At 46.2% G+C, this 23,623-nt stretch overlaps 1 protein-coding gene across 1 annotated transcript; it reads right to left on the reverse strand.

Annotated features, from left to right (window-relative positions):
• Positions 1 to 3,583: 3,583 nt before the first annotated feature.
• Positions 3,584 to 5,155, reverse strand: LOC122945536 (E3 ubiquitin/ISG15 ligase TRIM25-like). Its single transcript, XM_044304599.1, has one exon. The coding sequence runs from the start codon at positions 5,153 to 5,155 to the stop codon at positions 3,584 to 3,586; it is 1,572 nt and encodes a 523-aa protein (XP_044160534.1).
• Between the last annotated feature and the right edge of the window lie 18,468 nt (positions 5,156 to 23,623).

Genomic DNA, 23,623 nt, shown 5'->3' on the forward strand with positions numbered 1-23,623 from the left:
GCTCATACCCCTGAAGAAGACGCCAAAGCTGTTGGCGAAATATGTCGGGGAGCAGAAAGCGCTATTAGGGTGTTTTTTTAAACAGCGGATGCCTGGCCAACATAGGTCTGGTTGATATAGTTGTAAGGAGTGTATCCACAAGAGGGGACAAAATCGCTAGTGAATAGCGCACTGTGAAAGCAACAATGTGCGCTAACTGAGCGCAGATGATAATGAAATAGAGACCCAAATAACCAATAGGGAAGAGCGCCCCCTAGGGGATACACCTAACAATTAGACATTGAATGAATACAAAATACATAAGGCAGGCAGAGCTGACATTTTTAAACTAAGATGTTCTAAATGTTTTAAAAATAATCAATAAATGTTAAATTTTACATTCAGTAACACGTGTTAATCAAGGGACAATAATGGTCTATTGACCAATTGTAAATAAAGAGTATGGGAAGTCCCAACACGTGTTAGGGAGGTATATACAACTTTAGCTAGTGATCTCACTTGATCACAGCATCTAATGCCTTTAACTACCGCGATCGGCATTATTGCTGATTGCGGTAATTAGCCGCAGGCCTCTGCTGTTTTAAACAGCAGAGACTTGCCGGCCATGACGCCCGCTGCACGTGCGCCATGTTTGCACATCGCCCCAGCGAAAGGGTTAAATAGCAGTTTTGCCATTGCTTTTTGCACTTTAAATTTGCAACATTGACCGTGTGGCGTAACTAGTGTGTTATTGTTTTTCTAAGGCTGGTTTCACACGGGCGTTGCGGTAACATGCACGATTTTTCCACGCGAGTGCAAAACATTGTAATGCGTTTTGCAGTCGCGTGAGAAAAATCGGCATGTTTGGTACCCAAACCCGAACTTCTTCACAGAAGTTCGGGTTTGGGATCGGTGTTCTGTAGATTGTATTATTTTCCTATATAACATGGTTATAAAGGAAAATAATAGAATTCTGAATACAGAATGCATAGTACAATAGCGCTGGAGGGGTTAAAAATAATAATAATAATATAACTCACTTTAATCCCCTTAGTCGCGCAGCCGGCTTCTCTTCTGTCTTCTTCTTTGCTGTGTGCAGGAAAAGGACCTTTGATGACGTCACTCAGGTCATCACATGGTCCGTCACATAATCTTTTACCATGGTGATGGATCATGTGATGACCGGAGTGACGTCACCACAGGTCCTTTTCCTGCACACAGCAAAGATGAATACAGAAGAGAAGCCGGCTGCGCGAGCAAGTGGATTAAGGATAGTTATATTATTATTTATTTATTTTTTAACCCCTCCAGCGCTATTTCACTTAGCAGTCTGTATTGAGAATGCTATTATTTTCCCTTATAACCAAGTTATAAGGGAAAATAATAATGATCGGGTCCGAATCGTCTCCTAGCAACCATGCGTGAAAAATCGCACCGCATCCGCACTTGCTTGCGATTTTCACGCAACCCCATTCACTTATATGGGGCCTGCGTTGCGTGAAAAACGCTGAATATAGAACATTTGAGTAGCTGGCACTTAGGTCAGCCCTCGGGGGTCAGGATCTACACCAGCATCTGACTAACACCAAGTACTGAAAGGAGGCGATAGAAAACGGAGCCGGACGCAGATTCTGATTTATCCAAAAATAATAATCTAAAGTTGTACAGTTAACCCCCCATGGCGCGGCTCACCTCCCACCGCTGCCACTTCATGCTCTCCTTCTTCACCGGTCTGGTCGCCATCTCGCTCTCCTCTCTCCTTCGCCTCATCATGTATGACCTCTCAGAGGGTGAGCACCTGGATTTATAGCCGCTGGTCTTCTATTATGTCGCTGCCATCCCAGTAATACACGACACGACCCGGTGCAGAGATAAGGGGCCTGTGTGCGTGTGATTAGAGCCATCAATGAACCGCTGCAGTAGAGGGGGATGGCGGCATCTTAACCCATTCACAGCACCATAATGTGCAATAAACGTAATCCGTGCATTTATGCTCAAAATGGAAAAATATACCGCCGTGATATCGACTGTGACATGAGATGATCCTGCTGCCGGTATTGTATATAGAATAATACGACTACAAGGCGGTTGCGGGAATCATTTAATGAAGCATCAACACTGGTGTAACAGAAGTAGAAACTGAGCAACAGATGACAAGAACCGAAGGAGAATGGTGACGAGACATCTAGGACCCTCACTTATCCTTAGAATGGAGCCCGCAAAGTGATGGAGGGGGAACCTTGCAAGCGCTGCCACTTCTATTCACTTCTATAATGGTTACGGAAACAGGCTATATTCAGCACTCACATACAAATGGATGGTGGGCGGCTGCGCATGCGCGGTGCGCTTTCCATTCAATTCAATGGGACTTGCACTCAGCTCAAGGCTCTCTATAACACATCGGTACAGGAGTAGAAATGTGCTATAAGAGAGCCTTGAGCGGAGCGGGCTCAGGCAGGAACCGGGGCCACTCAGCTAAATCCTGGCATAGCACACCTGTACAGGGCACAGGGTACCGATGTGCGGTGCCAGAATTAAGCCAAGCTTGAGGGGAGCACAGGCAGGAGCAGCGATCTCCGTCCTGCGCAGTGTTCGCTGCGGCCCCCTGTTATATCCATACAAGTCAGAGAATGATGATAAAATCCATGACTTTGGGACCTTATTTAAATAGGCAAACAGCATAACTGATTAATAAAGTATATTACTAAAATACATTAACAGTTCAAAAGAAAGTTGTAAAAAGGTTTTGTTACTCTATAAGCTACCACCGGCAAGTTCACAGAAGAGGCCAGAAATATTTAAAGAAATGCTATCCAATCAGAAGCTCCTTCCCTAACACAAAGTCCTGCGTTAGACTGGTCAGCTGACCCACAGTAATGGATCCGCTGCGACACCACTGCCTAGCAACTGCCCCAAACAAACTACAGGAGAAGCTAACACAATGGGAGTAAACCCGCTGGTCGTAGCATATGAGCCCTTTAGAAGCAGCTAACTGATATTGTGCTGAGGGTCTTCTACCTGGGTAATTATCATCATAATATCAAGGAACAATTCACAAATATTGGCTACTGAAAACATCAACTGCGCGGTACCGAGAAACTGCTCTCAAATTATCAATTGCCGACATGTTCGCCTTGTGTAAACAGGATTTGTTAGTCGATATAAGGCGAGATGAGAAAAAGATGTAAATACAAGCAAAGTGATCAAAATAATAATATACAACCCGATTACGGTTCTATATAAATGCTCGTCTTTTGAACATTAACAACTTGCTGTATTGTCAGTCGTCAAGTGAAGGCTTCTCCTGAGCTCCTCGTATACACAGGCCCAAGTCCAAAATAACCTTAAACATAAACCAGGAACATGAGGTGACACAATAATGACATCAAATATTTATTATTTTGTCTTCAAAAGGGACTTGAATATCGACAACGAATATACTACAATTCTCATCATCCTACACAGTCAGAGTTAAGTGTCACTCTACAACCCTGGAAACAGATTAACTTGAGATAACGAAGAAGAGCCGTCTACAGGAGCCTGATGGCCCACAACCATGTAACATTTCCTGACTTGGTCACCTAAAGCTGCCATAGATATGACCTCAGCCTAATATCGTAACAGAGGCTTCATCCTCCACATAGAGGAGAACATGAAGGGGTTCAGTGAAGGAGGCGGTGAAGGTGTGTAAGTGTCTGATGGGGTCACACAGCCGATAGAAGGACAGACGCCCGGCCTCATAGTCTAAGAAGACTCCAAGTGTTGGACATGTTAGCTTTGAATGTAGCGTTTCTTTGACTGAATTATGTAACACTGAGTATTCTGTATCTTCCAGGGTCAGACACCAAGATTTATCATTCTCACCAGCCCCAGACAGATCTCCATCCCTTTCTATACTGGGATAGGACAGTCCGATGTCACATCTTCCTATTTGGTTCCACTCTAACTCCCAGTAATGTCTTCCTGAGGAGAGGCCACATCTGCTTAACACCTGGGCATAATTCAGGAACCTTCCTGGTGATTTTGGTCTGCCATGTTCTTCTTCTTCAGTTACTGTTGCCGTTTTCAGATCTTCTGAAATTTCCACGTATATATTAGCAGTGTCCTCATCCAGCAATATGTCTGGAACATGGAGCCCGAGCTCTGATGTGACATTGGTGACAATATCCCTCATAGATCGGTGTAAGGTCAGTGAGATCAGAACCTCATCCAGATCATCCTCAGACCTGCCCTCTCCACCATCTCCCCCTGTGTCCTCATCATCTCCACGACCACATACTGTAATGTCACTTTCTTGTAGGAGTCTTATTGGGTCGGTGACATGACACATCTCCTCCACGTGACGCATCTTCCTGGACAGCTCGTCCTCCTCTATTTCCAGCTTCTTGATCAGATCAGATATCTGTGACACCATCTTCTCCTCCTGCCTGGAGATCTCGCTCAGCGCTTTCTTTTCTGCCATTTCCAGTTTCTCCTTAATGTCCATAAATAACTTCCTGACGTTCTTCCTCTTATCAGAGGCTTTCTCCTGGATATTCCTCTGACGATCCTGCAGATTCTGAAGTTTCGTCTGCATTTTTGCTTTTTGTGGGTTTAGTTCCTCCAGATATTTCTCCAGTTTCTTCTTCTTCTTCTCAGACGCCTCATCTAGAAGTTCCACCTGGTGTCCCCTGTGCTCGCCGACCAGACAGCAGGACACACACAGACAAACCGCGTCCTGCGGGCAGTAATACTCCAGAACCTTCTTGTGGAGGGAACATTTTTGGTAGCCAAAGGATCTGGTGGGTTCTGTTAATATATGATCCACTGACTTGTTGTGGGCTGTTAGGTGGTCATCACATAGAGAGTTCTCACACTGCAGACATGACTTCACAGCCAGTACAGGAGACCTTATACAGTAAGTACAGAAGATCCCGGTCTCCTCCATATCAAGCTGAGCAGATAAGAAACGCTCCACTATGTTCCCCAGCTTCCTGTTCTTCTCCAGGGCTGGACGCTCTGGATATTCTGCTCTGCAGTCAGGACAGGAATACACTCCAGCTGCCTCCTGCGCATCCAGCGCACTCACAATACAGAAGCGGCAGAAGTTGTGTCCACATCTCAGGGATATGGGATCTGTATAGAGGCTCAGGCAGATGGAGCAGTCCAGCTCGGCCCTCAGGTCAGCAGACGCCATTCTGCAATGAATGAAAGTAGTAATATGTTAGCTTCTAGATTGTATAAGTCTCCTACCAGGGGCGTTGCTAGGGTCTCAAAAGATCGGGGGCCCAAGCCCCAATGCATATGGCCCCAGTCGATGCCCCCACTAGCACCAAACACATTTTACTTGCTGCATAGACACCATCAAACATACAGGAGAATACAGCAGCACATACCTCTCACATCCAGAGCCTCCAGGTGATGCCTCCTCTGATGTAGATATTCGCCTCATCTTCACCATTCGGTCCGGACAACTTCTCAAAGCCATGCCTCGTCTCTGCAGAGTGTGACACACAGACATCTTAGGTTCCTCACATTTCTATCATCATTCTCGAGTCCCAACACTGTTATCCTGCTGCTCGCTGTGCCCCCCAATACCCCAAAATAATATCCTGAAGAAATACTAGTGCCCCCCATAGTAATAGTGCTCCTCATAGTCCCACCAATAGTAATTCCCTTCTAGAATGCCCTCATTAGTAATACAGCCCCCTACAGTGTCCCCAACAGTAATACTGCTCCCCAAGAATGCCCCCATTAGTAGAAGAGCCCTCCTGTATTAATAATGCCCTCACAGAGCCCCCAGTAGAAATAAGGTCCCCCTATTGTCCCCCCAGTGGTAATAAAGCTCCCTACAGACCCCTCAGTAGTAAAAAGGCCGATGTATAAGCCTCCTACAGAGCCCCCTGTAGCAATCAGGACCCCGATAATGGCCCCTGTATTTATAATGCCCCCCCTGCAGTGCCCTCAGAAATAATAATGCCCCAGCCATTCCAACAGACAGGCCCATGTAAATAAGATCATATCATCTCTCCTGCCCCCTCCAACATACAGTCCCATGTAAGAAACATCATTCCCTCTCTTTAGCATCATCCAACACACAGTCCTATGTAAAATACATCACACCCTGTCCCTCACAGTGGCCCCCAGCATTAATGATGTCCCCCATAGTAGCCCCCAGCATTAATAATGTCCCTCACAGTGGCCCCCAGCATTAATAATGTCCCTCACAGTGGCCCCCAGCACTAATAATGTCCCTCACAGTGGCCCCCAGCATTAATGATGTCCCCCATAGTAGCCCCCATCATTAATAATGTCCCTCACAGTAGCCCCCAGCATTAATAATGTACCTCACAGTGGCCCCCAGCATTAATAATGTCCCTCATAGTGGCCCCCAGCATTAATAATGTTCCTCATAGTGGACCCCAGCATTAATAATGTCCCCCATAGTGGCCCCCAGCATTAATAATGTCCCTCATAGTGGCCCCCAGCATTAATAATGTCCCTCACAGTGGCCCCAAGCATTAATAATGTCCCTCATAGTGGCCCCCAGCATTTTCTTTTGACTGCCAAAAAACTAAACTAAAAAGACCCACACCTCATCCACACTCGCTTCTCACTGGATGCAGCAGGACCTGATCGTGTGATGGACGCTACTTAAAATGCTGTCACTTGGCCTAAATAATAGGGATCGACCGATATTGATTTTTTAGAGCCGATACCAATAATCTGCGGACTTTCAGGCCAATAATTTATACCGATATTCTGAAATAACAAAAACAAAAAATTCCTACACAAATCTGCTGAACAGGTTTATTGTTAACATGTAGCTTTTTGGGGGTAAATCTTTCTTTTTCATTTATACTTAATATTTTGGCGTTTGTGTTTTTTTTCTACTAACTTTTAGGCCCCTTAGGGGCCAGAACCCTTGTCCTATTCACCCTGATAGATCTCACACTCTCCCTGCTGCTCTGTGCATAGTGCACACGGCAGCAGGGAGCTTACCATGGCAGTCAGGGCTTCAGTAGCGTCCTGGTTGCCATGGTAACCAATCGGAGCTCCAGGATTACCCTGCTGGGGCTCTGATCAGAAGCTGCCACTGCCACCAATGAGGAGGGGGGGACCCTGTGGCACACTGTGCCACCAATGAAGATAACTCGCCCATTACGGTAATTCATATAGAGGAGGTGGGTTCTGGCTGCAGAATTATATAGCCGCACCCGACCTCTATGAGCGGTAGCTGCGATCCGCGGCAGTTAACCCCTCAGGTGCGGCAGGGGTTAACTGCCGCGGATGGCAGCTACTTGTCATAGAGGTCGGGTGCGGCTATATAATTCTGAGGCCAGCTCCCGCCTCCTGTCAAATTTGAATGAATGAGTTAACATCATTGGTGGCGCCGTGGCCACAGCCCCTCCCCTCCTTTCTCCTCTCATTGGTGGCAGCAGCACAGGAGGGAGACACTGCTTCCTTCTCCCCCGTGCTGCTGAGGGAACACGGAGAGCGCTGAGAGCACCGCGATTCGTTATCAGCAAAATAGATGCAGATACCGATAACTTTGAAAATCCTGAATATCGGCCGATAATATCGGTAAAACCGATAATTGGTCGATCCCTACTAAATAACATCACTCGCCTCCCTTCAGCCCCTCCAACATACAGTCCCATGTAAATAACATCACTCCCCTCCCTTCAGCCCCTCCAATATACAGGTCCTTCTCAAAAAATTAGCATATTGTGATAAAGTTCATTATTTTCTGTAATGTGCTGATAAACATTAGACTTTCATATATTTTAGATTCATTACACACAACTGAAGTAGTTCAAGCCTTTTATTGTTTTAATATTGATGATTTTGGCATACAGCTCATGAAAACCCAAAATTCCTATCTCAAAAAATTAGCATATCATGAAAAGGTTCTCTAAACGAGCTATTAACCTAATCATCTGAATCAACTAATTAACTCTAAATACCTGCAAAAGATTCCTGAGGCTTTTAAAAACTCCCAGCCTGGTTCATTACTCCAAACCGCAATCATGGGTAAGACTGCCGACCTGACTGCTGTCCAGAAGGCCATCATTGACACCATCAAGCAAGAGGGTAAGACACAGAAAGAAATTTCTGAACGAATAGGCTGTTCCCAGAGTGCTGTATCAAGGCACCTCAGTGGGAAGTCTGTGGGAAGGAAAAAGTGTGGCAGAAAACACTGCACAACGAGGAGAGGTGACCGGACCCTGAGGAAGATTGTGGAGAAGGACCGATTCCAGACCTTGAGGAACCTGCGGAAGCAGTGGACTGAGTCTGGAGTAGAAACATCCAGAGCCACCGTGTACAGGCGTGTGCAGGAAATGGGCTACAGGTGCCGCATTCCCCAGGTGTCACGGACGGTGTACAGCAAATAAGGCAAAGCAACATGTATAAACAACTCGCTGGATCCAAAAACTAAGGAACCAAGGGAGACCCCTGCAGAAGACCTGGCAGTTTCCCTGGCTGCTCAGCCTATGCAAAGATCCGAATGGTGGAGGTTTGCATATCCACGAACCTTGACTATAAAGCCCTGAGCACCCTACAATAGTGAGGGGACACGACCACCGGCTCCCTACACAAGATACGGAGGGAGTCAGGGTCACCTGGGATCCAGCAAACAGATATTAACAGATAAAGGTACACTTAGCTTTGAAGCAAACAGGAGGACAGATCAGCGTGCACACACACTCCAGGAAGAAGTATAAGCCGCTCAGAAAAGCCTTCTGGGTAAGAATTTAAAGGGAAGCAATTAGTCCAACACATGACAGCTTGAGAGAGGCTGATGAGAGGAGGAGCTGAATACCACAACACAGAAACTCAAGGAGGAGGTTCTGAAAGGCCTCTGTCAGAGCTTCTCAGCTGTCTGGTTGTGACAGTACCCCCCCCTCTACGAGTGGACTCCGGACACTCAGAACCCACCTTCTCAGGATGGGACCTATGGAAAGCCCTGATGAGACGAGAGGCCTTAATGTCCGTCACTGGGACCCACATCCTCTCCTCAGGACCATACCCCTCCCACTGAACAAGGTACTGAAGAGAACCGCGGACAAGACGAGAATCCACAATCCTAGATACCTGAAATTCAAGATTCCCATCAACCATAATCGGAGGAGGAGGCAAAGGCGAGGGTACAATGGGTTGAACATAAGGTTTCAATAAGGACTTATGAAAAACATTATGGATCTTCCAAGTCTGAGGAAGATCAAGACGGTATGCAACAGGATTGATGACAGACAGGATTTTGTAAGGCCCAATAAACCTAGGACCCAACTTCCAGGAGGGAACCTTCAATTTGATATTCTTGGTAGACAACCACACCAGATCACCAACATTCAGGTCCGGACCAAGCACACGTCTCTTATCAGCCACACGCTTATATCTCTCACTCATGCTCTTTAGATTATCTTGAATCTTTTGCCAAATAGATGACAAAGACGAGGAGAATCTGTCCTCATCAGGTAAACCAGAAGACCCCTCTCCCGAGAAAGTCCCAAACTGTGGATGAAACCCATATGCACCAAAAAATGGTGACTTATCAGAGGACTCCTGACGACGGTTATTTAAAGCAAACTCAGCAAGGGACAAAAAAGAACACCAATCCTCTTGATTCTCCGCCACAAAACAACGCAGATATGTCTCCAGATTCTGATTGACGCGCTCTGTCTGGCCATTCGACTGCGGGTGGAAAGCAGAAGAGAATGACAACCGAACCCCCAAGCGAGAACAGAAAGCCTTCCAGAATCTGGAAACAAACTGCGTGCCCCTATCAGAGACTATGTCTGAAGGAATACCATGCAATTTGACAATGTGATCAACAAATGCCTGCGCCAGCGTCTTAGCATTGGGCAAACCAGGAAAAGGGATGAAATGCACCATTTTGCTAAAACGGTCCACCACCACCAGAATCACAGTCTTCCCCGAGGAACGAGGCAGGTCCGTGATAAAGTCCATGGACAGATGTGTCCAAGGACGGGAAGGAATGGGTAAGGGAAGGAGAGGACCTGATGGCCGTGAATGAGGGACTTTGGCACGAGCGCAAGTCTCGCAGGCTGCCACAAAACCCTCAACCGACTTACGAAGTGCAGGCCACCAGAATCTCCGAGCGATGAGATCCAGTGTGGCTCTTACCCCCGGGTGCCCAGCAAGGACCGTATCGTGGTGTTCTTTAAAAATCTTGTGTCTTAAAGCGAGAGGCACAAACAACCTCCCAGGAGGACAAAGATCAGGAGCCTCTGACTGGGCTGCCTGCACCTCTGCCTCCAATTCAGGAAAAAGAGCAGAGACCACCACACCTTCAGCCAAAATGGGACCCGGGTCTTCAAAATTCCCGCCTCCCGGAAAACAACGTGACAGGGCATCTGCCTTCACATTCTTAACTCCAGGGCGGAACGTGACAACAAAATTAAACCTAGAAAAGAACAATGACCATCTGGCCTGTCTCGGGTTCAGACGCTTGGCTGACTCCAAGTAGGCCAGATTTTTATGGTCAGTAAATACGGTAATAGGGTGTCTGGCTCCCTCTAGCCAATGGCGCCATTCCTCAAAAGCCAACTTGATGGCCAACAATTCCCTATCTCCCACATCGTAATTTCTCTCTGCGGAGGAGAGTTTTCTTGAGAAAAAGGCACACGGTCGCCAATTGGCAGGAGAGGAACCCTGAGACAAGACCGCCCCCACACCCACCTCAGAAGCATCAACCTCAACTATGAAGGGTAACGAAACATCAGGTTGCACCAAGATGGGAGCGGAAGCAAAACTCTCCTTGATATCAGAAAAAGCCTTACGCGCCTCTACTGACCAAGAAGAAAAATCTACCCCCTTTCTGGTCATATCAGTGAGTGGTTTAACAATAGAAGAATAATTCAAAATGAACTTCCTGTAATAATTGGCAAAGCCCAAAAAACGCATCAGCGCCTTTTGATTCTCAGGAAGCTCCCACTCAAGCACAGCGCGGACCTTCTCGGGGTCCATGCGAAAACCAGAAGCGGAGAGAAGAAACCCCAGAAATTGAATTTCTGGAACCGCAAACACACATTTTTCCAGTTTCGCATATAATTTATTCTCCCGCAGGATGAGCAAGACCTGACGTAAATGTTCCTTATGAGTTTTGAAATCGGGAGAAAAAATCAAAATGTCATCCAAATACACCAATACAAATTTTCCCATCAAATGATAAAAAATGCTGTTCACGAAATGCTGAAAAACGGCTGGGGCATTCATCAAACCAAAAGGCATAACCAAATTCTCAAAATGGCCCTCAGGGGTATTGAAGGCCGTCTTCCATTCGTCCCCTTCTCTGACCCTGACCAGGTTGTATGCCCCTCTTAAATCTAATTTGGAAAATACTTTAGCCCCAACAACCTGGTTAAATAGGTCCGGGATCAGAGGAAGCGGATAAGGGTCACGAATAGTGATACTGTTCAGCTCCCTGAAATCCAGACAAGGTCTTAAAGAACCATCTTTTTTCTTAACAAAGAAAAAACCAGCGGCAACAGGTGACTTTGAGGGTCGTATGTGTCCCTTTCTCAGACTCTCAGAGATATAAGCACGCATAGCGATCCTCTCAGGTTGGGAAAGATTGTATAAACGAGATTTAGGCAGCTTGGCGTCTGGGATGAGATTAATAGGGCAATCGTACTCCCTGTGCGGGGGCAAATCCTGAACTCCACTCTCAGAGAAGACATCCGAAAATTCAGAGAGAAAAGATGGTACAGTCTTAGTAGCAACCTCAGAAACAGATGTCATGAGGCAATTCTCTCTGCAAAAGTCACTCCAACCATTTACAGACGTGGACAAAATTGTTGGTACCCTTTGGTCAATGAAAGAAAAAGTCACAATGGTCACAGAAATAACTTTAATCTGACAAAAGTAATAATAAATTAAAATTCTATAAATGTTAACCAATGAAAGTCAGACATTGTTTTTCAACCATGCTTCAACAGAATTATGTAAAAAAATAAACTCATGAAACAGGCATGGACAAAAATGATGGTACCCCTAACTTAATATTTTGTTGCGCAACCTTTTGAGGCAATCACTGCAATCAAACGCTTCCTGTAACTGTCAATGAGACATCTGCACCTCTCAGCAGGTATTTTGGCCCACTCCTCATGAGCAAACTGCTCCAGTTGTGTCCGGTTTGAAGGGTGCCTTTTCCAGACTGCATGTTTCAGCTCCTTCCAAAGATGCTCAATAGGATTGAGGTCAGGGCTCATAGAAGGCCACTTTAGAATAGTCCAATTTTTTCCTCTTAGCCATTCTTGGGTGTTTTTAGCGGTGTGTTTTGGGTCATTGTCCTGTTGCAAGACCCATGACCTGCGACTGAGACCAAGCTTTCTGACACTGGCTAGTACATTTCTCTCTAGAATTCCTTGATAGTCTTGAGATTTCATTGTACCCTGCACAGATTCAAGACACCCTGTGCCAGACGCAGCAAAGCAGCCCCAGAACATAACAGAGCCTCCTCCATGTTTCACAGTAGGGACAGTGTTCTTTTCTTGATATGCTTCATTTTTTCGTCTGTGAACATACAGCTGATGTGCCTTGGCAAAAACTTCGATTTTTGTCTCATCTGTCCACAGGACATTCTCCCAGAAGCTTTGTGGCTTGTCAACATGTAGTTTGGCATATTCCAGTCTTGCTTTTTTATGATTCGTTTTCAACAATGGTGTCCTCCTTGGTCGTCTCCCATGTAGTCCACTTTGGCTCAAACAACGACGGATGGTGCGATCTGACACTGATGTTCCTTGAGCATGAAGTTCACCTTGAATCTCTTTAGAAGTCTTTCTAGGCTCTTTTGTTACCATTCGGATTATCCGTCTCTTAGATTTGTCATCAATTTTCCTCCTGCGGCCACGTCCAGGGAGGTTGGCTACAGTCCCATGGATCTTAAACTTATGAATAATATGTGCAACTGTACTCACAGGAACATCTAGTTGCTTGGAGATGGTCTTATAGCCTTTACCTTTAACATGCTTGTCTATAATTTTCTTTCTGATCTCTTGAGACAGCTCTTTCCTTTGCTTCCTCTGGTCCATGTCGAGTGTGGTACACACCATATCACCAAACAACACAGTGATTACCTGGAGCCATATATATAGGCCCAATGGCTGATTACAAGGTTGTAGACACCTGTGATGCTAATTAGTGGACACACCTTGAATTAACATGTCCCTTTGGTCACATTATGTTCTGTGTTTTCTAGGGGTACCATCATTTTTGTCCATGCCTGTTTCATGAGTTTATTTTTTTACATAATTCTGTTGAAGCATGGTTGAAAAACAATGTCTGACTTTCATTGGTTAACATTTATAGAATTTTAATTTATTATTACTTTTGTCAGATTAAAGTTATTTCTGTGACCATTGTGACTTTTTCTTTCATTGACCAAAGGGTACCAACAATTTTGTCCACGTCTGTATTTGCCTCGCTTGCCAATCAATGGTGGGGTTATGTTTAGTGAGCCAGGGTAGCCCCAACACTAGAGGAGTCGGCAAACCGCTAAGGACGAAACATGACACATCCTCAACATGAGCATCACTCACAATTAAACGGATATTGTGAACTATGCCCTTTAATGACTTCTGAGAAAGTGGAGCGGAATCGATAGCAAACACAGGAATATCGTTTCTCAAAGCGCACACCTGGAAACCATGAGTTATCGCAAAGTGATTATCAATGAGATTGACCGCTGCTCCACTATCCACAAAAATCTCACAAAAAATGTTCTTGCTCTCTAGCGCCACCCTAGCCGGCAGGACAAAACGGGAACTACAAGCAAACGGAAAACCTTCAATCTCCGCCTCAACCCTGCCAATAGTAACAGACGGAACATTCTTCAAAGATTTTTTCCTCTTTGTTTCTTTATTATACCCAGAGAACTGCCTGAATCTCCTAGAGGGACAAATATTTGCCAAATGATTAATACCTCCACAACAAAAAAAAACCCTCCCATGCGGGCTGAATCTTCTATTGTCAGAAGCAATCAACCCCAGCTGCATGGGCTCCTGCTCAGAAGGGGCTGACAGCGACTGAGACCCCTGCGCAGAGAATGGAACCGCTGCACAGTCCTGGGACCGAGTATGACAGGAAGGAGAGATCTCTCCTCTCTCTCTAAGATGCCTGTCAATACGAACGGCCTGAGACATAGCAGAGTCCAAAGAAATAGGCCTTTCATGAAAGGCGAATGCATCTTTCAATCCCTCTGAAAGACCATGGCAAAATTGACTTCGGAGTGCAGCATCATTCCAACCAGTATCAACTGCCCATCTCCGAAATTCTGAGCAGTATATTTCTGCGGATTGTTTACCCTGGCATAGGAGACGTAGTCTAGACTCCGCCAGAGCAATACGATCCGGATCATCATATATCTGACCCAGGGCTAAAAAGAATTCATCCACTGAACGGAGGGGCCGTGCCCCCTCCGGCAGCGAAAAGGCCCAGGACTGAGCGTTACCCCTGAGCAGCGATATAATGATCCCCACCCTCCGTTCCCCATCACCAGAAGAATGGGGAAGAAGGCGAAAATGGAGTTTGCAAGCCTCTCTAAAACACACAAAATTCTCACTACCCCCGGAGAACGTATCCGGGAGCGAGATCTTAGGCTCAGAGGAAACTCCATGAACGCCAGCTGAACCGGTCACTTGAAGCTGAGAAAAAGTCCTGCGGAGATCAGCTACCTCCAATGAAAGACCCTGAAGGCGTTCAGCCAAAAGTGAAACCGGATCCATGCTTGAGACGGTTACGGCGGCTTATAATGTCACGGACGGTGTACAGCAAATAAGGCAAAGCAACATGTATAAACAACTCGCTGGATCCAAAAACTAAGGAACCAAGGGAGACCCCTGCAGAAGACCTGGCAGTTTCCCTGGCTGCTCAGCCTATGCAAAGATCCGAATGGTGGAGGTTTGCATATCCACGAACCTTGACTATAAAGCCCTGAGCACCCTACAATAGTGAGGGGACACGACCACCGGCTCCCTACACAAGATACGGAGGGAGTCAGGGTCACCTGGGATCCAGCAAACAGATATTAACAGATAAAGGTACACTTAGCTTTGAAGCAAACAGGAGGACAGATCAGCGTGCACACACACTCCAGGAAGAAGTATAAGCCGCTCAGAAAAGCCTTCTGGGTAAGAATTTAAAGGGAAGCAATTAGTCCAACACATGACAGCTTGAGAGAGGCTGATGAGAGGAGGAGCTGAATACCACAACACAGAAACTCAAGGAGGAGGTTCTGAAAGGCCTCTGTCAGAGCTTCTCAGCTGTCTGGTTGTGACACCAGGTCAAGCCACTTTTGAACCAGAAACAGCGGCAGAAGCGCCTGACCTGGGCTACAGAGAAGCAGCACTGGACTGTTGCATGTCATTCGGAAATCAAGGTGCCAGAGTCTGGAGGAAGACTGGGGAGAGGGAAATGCCAAAATTCCTGAAGTCCAGTGTCAAGTACCCACAGTCAGTGATGGTCTGGGGTGCCATGTCAGCTGCTGGTGTTGGTCCACTGTGTTTTATCAAGGGCAGGGTCAATGCAGCTAGCCATCAGGAGATTTTGGAGCACTTCATGCTTCCATCTGCTGAAAAGCTTTATGGAGATGAAGATTTCATTTTCCAGCACGACCTGGCACCTGCTCACAGTGCCAAAACCACTGGTAAATGGTTTACTGACCATGGTATTACTGTGCTCAATTGGCCTGCCATCTCTCCTGACCTGAACCCCATAGAGAATCTGTGGGATATTGGGAAGAGAAAGTTGAGAGACGCAAGACCCAACACTCTGGGTGAGCTTAAGGCCGCTATCGAAGCATCCTGGGCCTCCATAACACCTCAGCAGTGCCACAGGCTGATTGCCTCCATGCCACGCCGCATTGAAGCATCCTGGGCCTCCATAACACCTCAGCAGTGCCACAGGCTGATTGCCTCCATGCCACGCCGCATTGAAGCATCCTGGGCCTCCATAACACCTCAGCAGTGCCACAGGCTGATTGCCTCCATGCCACGCCGCACTGAAGCCTCCTGGGCCTCCATAACACCTCAGCAGTGCCACAGGCTGATGGCCTCCATGCCACGCCGCATTGAAGCCGTCATTTCTGCAAAAGGATTCCCGACCAAGTATTGAGTGCATAACTGAACATAATTATTTGAAGGTTGACTTTTTTTGTATTAAAAACACTTTTCTTTTATTGGTCGGATGAAATATGCTAATTTTTTGAGATAGGAATTTTGGGTTTTCATGAGCTGTATGCCAAAATCATCAATATTAAAACAATAAAAGGCTTGAACTACTTCAGTTGGTGTGTAATGAATCTAAAATATATGAAAGTCTAATGTTTATCAGTACATTACAGAAAATAATGAACTTTATCACAATATGCTAATTTTTTGAGAAGGACCTGTACAGTCCCATGTAACTAACATCACTCGCCTGCCTTCAGCTCCTCCAACATACAGTCCCATGCAACTAACATCACTTGCCTGCCTTCAGCCCCTCCAACATACAGTCCCAGGTAAACAGCATTACTCTCCTCCATTCAGCCCCTGCAATATACAGTCCCATGTAAATAACACCACTCCCTCCTTTCAGCCCCTCTAATATACAGTCCCATGTAAATAACACCCCTCTCTTCAGCCCAAACATACAGTCCCATGTAAATAACATCACTCCCCTCCCTTCAGCCCCTCCAACATACAGTTCCATGTAAATAACATCCCTCCCAACATACAGTCCCATGTAAATAACATCACTCGCCTGCCTTCAGCCCCTCTAGTATACAGTCCCATGTAAATAACCACTTCCCTCAACCCATCCAACATACAGTCCCATGTAAAGATCACTCCCTCCAGCCCCTCTAATATACAGTCCCATGTAAATAACACCCCTCCCTTAAGCCCTAACATACAGTCCCATGTAAATAACATCACTCCCCTGCAGTGTTCCCTCTAAGCCTTGGCAGCTGCTGAGCGGGGTCGGCTCAGAGCTGGGCACAGCGCCATCAAAAGGTGGGCGATAGGAAAACCTAACATAATTGTCACATTAAAGAGCATCTAGTGTAACCCCTGCACAATGCTGTACAATATACAGTATAATCCCTGCACCATGCTGTACAACATACAGTATAATCCCTGCACCATGCTGTACAATATACAGTATAATCCCTGCACCATGCTGTACAATATACAGTATAATCCCTGCACCATGCTGTACAATATACAGTATAATCCCTGCACCATGCTGTACAACATACAGTATAATCCCTGCATCATGCTGTACAACATACAGTATAATCCCTGCACAATGCTGTGCAATATACAGTATAATCCCTGCACCATGCTGTGCAATATACAGTATAATCCCTGAAACCATGCTGTGCAATATACAGTATAATCCCTGCACCATGCTGTGCAATATACAGTATAACCCCTGCACTGATGTACAATATACAGTATAATCCCTGCACCATGCTGTACAATATACAGTATAACCCCTGCACCATGCTGTACAATATACAGTATAACCCCTGCACTGCTGTACAATATACAGTATAATCCCTGCACAATGCTGTGTAATATACAGTATAATCCCTGCACCATGCTGTACAATATACAGTATAATCCCTGCACCATGCTGTGCAACATACAGTATAATCCCTGCACAATGCTGTGTAATATACAGTATAATCCCTGCACCATGCTGTACAATATACAGTATAATCCCTGCACCATGCTGTACAATATACAGTATAATCCCTGCACCATGCTGTACAATATACAGTATAATCCCTGCACCATGCTGTACAATATACAGTATAATCCCTGCACCATGCTGTACAACATACAGTATAATCCCTGCATCATGCTGTACAACATACAGTATAATCCTTGCACCATGCTGTGCAATATACAGTATAATCCCTGCACCATGCTGTGCAATATACAGTATAATCCCTGAAACCATGCTGTGCAATATACAGTATAATCCCTGCACCATGCTGTGCAATATACAGTATAACCCCTGCACTGATGTACAATATACAGTATAATCCCTGCACCATGCTGTACAATATACAGTATAATCCCTGCACCATGCTGTACAACATACAGTATAATCCCTGCATCATGCTGTGCAATATACAGTATAATCCCTGAAACCATGCTGTACAATATACAGTATAATCCCTGCACCATGCTGTACAATATACAGTATAATCCCTGCACCATGCTGTACAATATACAGTATAATCCCTGCACCATGCTGTACAATATACAGTATAACCCCTGCACTGCTGTACAATATACAGTATAATCCCTGCACCATGCTGTACAATATACAGTATAACCCCTGCACAATGCTGTGTAATATACAGTATAATCCCTGCACCATGCCGTACAATATACAACAAAACCCCACAGTTTAGGTGTTATATTGTATACTGTACAGCATGGTGCAGGGATTATACTGTACGGCATGGTGCAGGGATTATAATGTATACTGTACAGCATGGTGCAGGGATTATACTGTATATTGTACAGCATGGTGCAGGGATTATAATGTATACTGTACAGCATGGTGCAGAGATTATACTGTATATTGTACAGTAAATGTATGGAGGTTACGCCATGCCGGACAATATAACCCCTGTGAGATAGATATACAGCCTACACCTATTGTGGGGATTCGCTCTGGTAGGCAGGTTAGCGGACGCAGTATAGAGGAAATTTTCAAGTTTCAATTTCTCTACTTCTATAATACATAGTAATCCCTCCAAAAATAGTTATTACTTTACATTCCCCATATGTCTACTTTATGTTTGGATCATTTTGGGAATTATATTTAATTTTTACAAGGCTTAGGCCTCTTTCAGACGGGCGTTGCGGGAAAATGTGCGATTTTTTCACGCGAGTGCAAAACATTGTAATGCGTTTTGCACTCGCGTGAGAAAAATTGCGCCTGTTTGGTACCCGAACCCGAACTTCTTCACAGAAGTTAGGTCTTAGGATCGGTGTTCTGTAGATTGTATTATTTTCCCTTATAACCTGTTTATAAGGGAAAATAATAGCATTCTGAATACAGAATGCATAGTAAAATAATGATCGGGTCTCCATCCCGATCGTCTCCTAGCAACCGTGCGTGAAAATCGCACCACATCCGCACTTGCTTGCGGATGCTTGCGATTTTCACGCAACCCCATTCATTTCTATGGGGCCTGCGTTACGTGAAAAACGCACAAAGAGGAGCATGCTGCGATTTTCACGCAACGCGCAAGTGATGAGTGAAAATCACCGCTTATGTGAACAGCCCCATCTGAGGGGTTAGGTCATGTGATATTTTTATAGAGCCGGTCGATACGAACGCGGCGATACCTAATATGTATACTTTTTTTTTATTTATGTAAGTTTTACACAATAACAGCTTTTTTTAAAACAAAAAAATTATGTTTTAGTGTCTCCATATTCTGAGCCATAGTTTTTTTTATTTTTTAGGCGATTGTCTCAGGTAGGGGCTCATTTTTTGCAGGATGAGGTGACGGTTAGATTGGTACTATTTTGGTGGGCAAACGCCTTTTTGGTCGCTTGCTGTTGTACTTTTTGTGATGTAAGGTGACAAAAAAATTGTGAATTTAGCACAGTTTTTATTTTTTACGGTGTTCATGAGGGGTTAGGTCATGTGATATGTTTATAGAGCCGGTCGATACGGACACGGCGATACCAAATATGTATACATTTTTTTCCCCCCTATTTTTTACCTTTTTTTTTTTACTTTATTTGGGGAAAATGACGTTTTTGTTTATTTTTAATTGAAACTTTAATTTTTGGGGGAAAACTTTATTTTTTCTACTTTTTTTCTCACTTTAATTTTTGTCCCACTTTGGGACTTGAACTTTGGGGGGTCTAATCCTATACAATGCATTCCAATACTTCTGTATTGGAATGCATTGGCTGTATGAGTAATACTGTGTGTATTACTCATACAGCTTCCGGCCTGTGAGATTCAGGGGGCTGGATCTCACAGGCTCTTCACCGGAAGGCAGCGCGATGCCTTCCTTAGACATCGCGCTGCCTTCCATGCAATCGGGTCTCCCCTACAGCCGCATGAGGACCCGATGGCACTGCCGGATAAGGTAAAAGCCGCAAACCGCAGGTCTGAATTGACCTGCGGTTTGCGGCGATTACCAATATGGGGGGGGGGGGGGTCACGGGACTCCCCCCCTGCGTTGTGACAGGAAGCCCGCTGTCCTTAAGGGGGTAAAGTGAATGGGTCCGCACCTGAGAGGCTCGGATGCGGACCACAACAACGGTCGTGTGCATGAGGCCATAACAGAACAGTCCCTTTTCAGGCTTGGGGCTTGTTCACCTGGTATCCTGGGAGTCAGTTCACACCTGGCTGAATGCTCAGCCTCAGAAAGTCCACTTTGAGGCTGTACGGCGGCTGCTCGCCAGACACACGGCCTTCAGCCCTCAGCGCAGAGATCTCCACTGTCAGAGGGAGGTAATCCACACCACCTGGCAGTGCTGGCTGCTTATAAGCCTGCCAAGACCCGGCCTGGAGCGTGGGGAGCAGCCACCCACCCAGCACTTTGGCTGCTCCCAGTAAGAGCCGTCCCGGATCAGCTTGATAGCCATACTAACCAGCTGAAGTGTCAGACAGCAATCTGCAATACTGACACTTCAGGGAAAAAAAACGGCTCTTACCTCACCGGGGCCAGGAACCTCGGTGACACGTACCGACCGTCAATGATGGCCCCTTGTTCCTTCCTACACTATATACAGTCTACACCTAACACGCCGCCAACGCCGCCTCCACGTTACCTCTCCCTGCGCACTGCTGCTCCTCCTCTTTGGTCAGAAAAAGAAGGAGCAGGCAGCAGTAGCGCCGGAATATGGGGTAGGCGGCGCGCCGCTGAGCCGCACAGCAGGAGGTTTTGAAGAAGTCAGACTCATCATGAGTGCGGGCATTTTTTGCAAGCAGGGTGAGCGGGTGAGCGGCCGCTGAGCGGACTTATTAAACTTGTGAGCGGGGGCACAATAATTGCTGCGCAGTCGCTCACCCGCGCAGCTTAGGGGGAACACTGCTTCCCTGCCTTCAGCCCCTCTAATATACAGTCCCATGTAAATATCATCACTCCCATGCCTTCAGCCCATCCAACATGCAGTCCCATGTAAATAGCATCACTCCCCTCCCTTCAGCCCCTCCAATATACAGTCCCATGTAAATAACATCACTCCCTTCCTTCAGCCCCTCCAACATACAGTCCCATGTAAATAGCATCACTCCCCTGCCTTCAGCCCCTCCTACAGTCCCATGTAAGAAAACATCACTCCCCTCCATCATACAGTCCCATGTAAATAACACCTCTCCCTTCAGCCCTAACATACAGAGGTGGTGTAAGAGAGGAGAACTACAACTCCCAGCATTCCTCTGGCTCTCTTACCTTCCCTCCTTTCAGAGAAGTTATCACAAGGTCTTCCCTATTAGTTCTCCTCTTCATAGCTGAGCTCCGCCCCTTCCCTCTCTGATCACATGGCAGTGACATCATCGCAGGTCCTTGTCCTCCTCGGAGCTCTGCCTGTAGCACAGATCACATGACTGTGATGTCACCACAGGTCCTTCAGCTTCTGCAGCCTCCTGGTCAGTAGTCAGGCAGTAGTTCCGGGGTCCAGGCCCCAAATGTTTTAACCTAGTGACGCCCATGTCTCCTACCACACATTAGGCTCTTGTGGGCCACTACCTAGGGTGGCAGAAAAGACAGGCGGCCCTTAGAGATTTATTTTTTCCTTCTGTTAACATGCTGCTAAAGCTACAGTTTAAAGGGGTCATGCGACCCCTGAAATGCCCCCCTTCCCCACATTCCCGGGCCCTTCACGCACAATGTACTTACCTCACTCCCCAGAACCTGCTTTGCTTCTGATGCCCGTACGGCCGCAGCTGCATCCGCCGAGCAAAAAGAGCAACGTGTCCTGGGCACTCGGGGGCGAGGAGTCATTGCGATTCCCCAAAATAATTGTGAAGAGAAGTACGCTACACCTTAAGTGGAGCGTGTGGACTGCTGGGGGCGCACGAGACAACCAAACAAGGACCGTGTTTGAATTTCGGCAGTATTCCATTTATTCGTAAGACAACGCGTTTCGGGGTAAAGTCCCCTTTATCAAGTCTGAGCCGGGAAGGTTAGGAGAGTTGTCTCGTGCGCCCTCAGCAGTCCACACGCTCCACTTAAGGTGTAGCGTACTTCTCTTCATTTCCATTACCCTAGTGGCAGGGTGGCCCCTGCCCAAGGTGTTAGGACGGATCTTGGCTGCACCAACCATCCCTTATCTATACTTGATCTCCATTGCAGTTGCATCCAATTGATGCAACCGCAGTAGGTGAGCAAACCATTTCTTTCATTAGAAATTTGTTTGTTTGAATTTGCTTACCCTATGAGCGCCTTCTCTATCCCATTGGCCATCATTTGCCAAAATAATTGTGTCACTGTTAGGATGTGGTTGGGACGTCTTCTAGCAGTAATTGAGGCGGAGGGCTTGGGCGGCCCCCTGGGTAATCTCCCTGTCGGGTCTATGGCCAGTCGGCCCCTGGTGCTGCTTCCTATATAAGGCTCCGCTCACGGCATCACATATACCCTCTATGTGCTTATTCATATCTCATCTAGAATGGCGGATGGCGTAGGACAAAGTGCATTATAGGGATTCATTGAGGGGGTTGTCTGACCCCGAAACCAATATTACTTAGGCCCCTTTCACACAAGCGAGTTTTCCACGCCGGTGCAATGCGTGACCTGAACACATGGCCCCCGCACTGAATCCGGGCCCATTCATTTCAATGGGTCTGTGCACACGAGATTTTTTTTTCGACGCATCAGTTCTGAAAAACTCAGCATGTTCTATATTCTGCGTTTTTCACGCTGCCCCGGCCCCATAGTAGTGAATGGGGCTTCAGTGAAAAACGCATTGCGGAGGCGATGCGTTTTTCACATGGTTGCTAAGAGATGTTGTTTGTTAACCTTCATTTTTTTATCACGCGCGTGAAAAACACATCAAAACGCATTGCACCCGCGCGGAAACAACTGAACGCAATCATAGACAACACTGGCTGAACTTGCTTGCAAAAAGGTGCGAGTTTTACTGAACGCATCCGGATCTAATCCGTCACGCTCGTGTGAAAGAGGCCTTAGGACTCGTTCATACGAACATTTTTTGCATTCCGTATACGGAACCATTCATTTCAATGGTTTCTCAAAAAAACGGAATGTACACCATATGCATTCCGTTTTCGTATTTCCGTTTTTCCGTTCCGTTTAACCATAAAAATAGTGCAAATAGGGATAGAGTCCTTGTGATGTCACCATTGACTTCTACGGGCCCATGGTCTGCATGTGCGGCCAAGAACAGGACATGTTCTATATTTTGCAGAACAGACACACAGAAGACATTTATCCGCAAAAGTTAGAACTTGTCCTGCACTTGGCTACAGACGTGGACCTCAGACTCATTGAAGTCAATGGGTTTGCAAAAAATGCAGATGCAACGCGGACAGTATACGGATTTTGCAGATGCCTTTGTTGCGGACCTCAAAATACATAGAACCTTGTGGATGTACGCTTACTGTTGCAGTTACAAGCCAGAGGCTTCATCACAATGTCAGGGCTAAAGTT

The sequence above is a fragment of the Bufo gargarizans genome, chromosome 8 (genome assembly GCF_014858855.1).
Source record: "Bufo gargarizans isolate SCDJY-AF-19 chromosome 8, ASM1485885v1, whole genome shotgun sequence".
NCBI classification, from domain to species: Eukaryota; Metazoa; Chordata; class Amphibia; order Anura; family Bufonidae; genus Bufo; species Bufo gargarizans.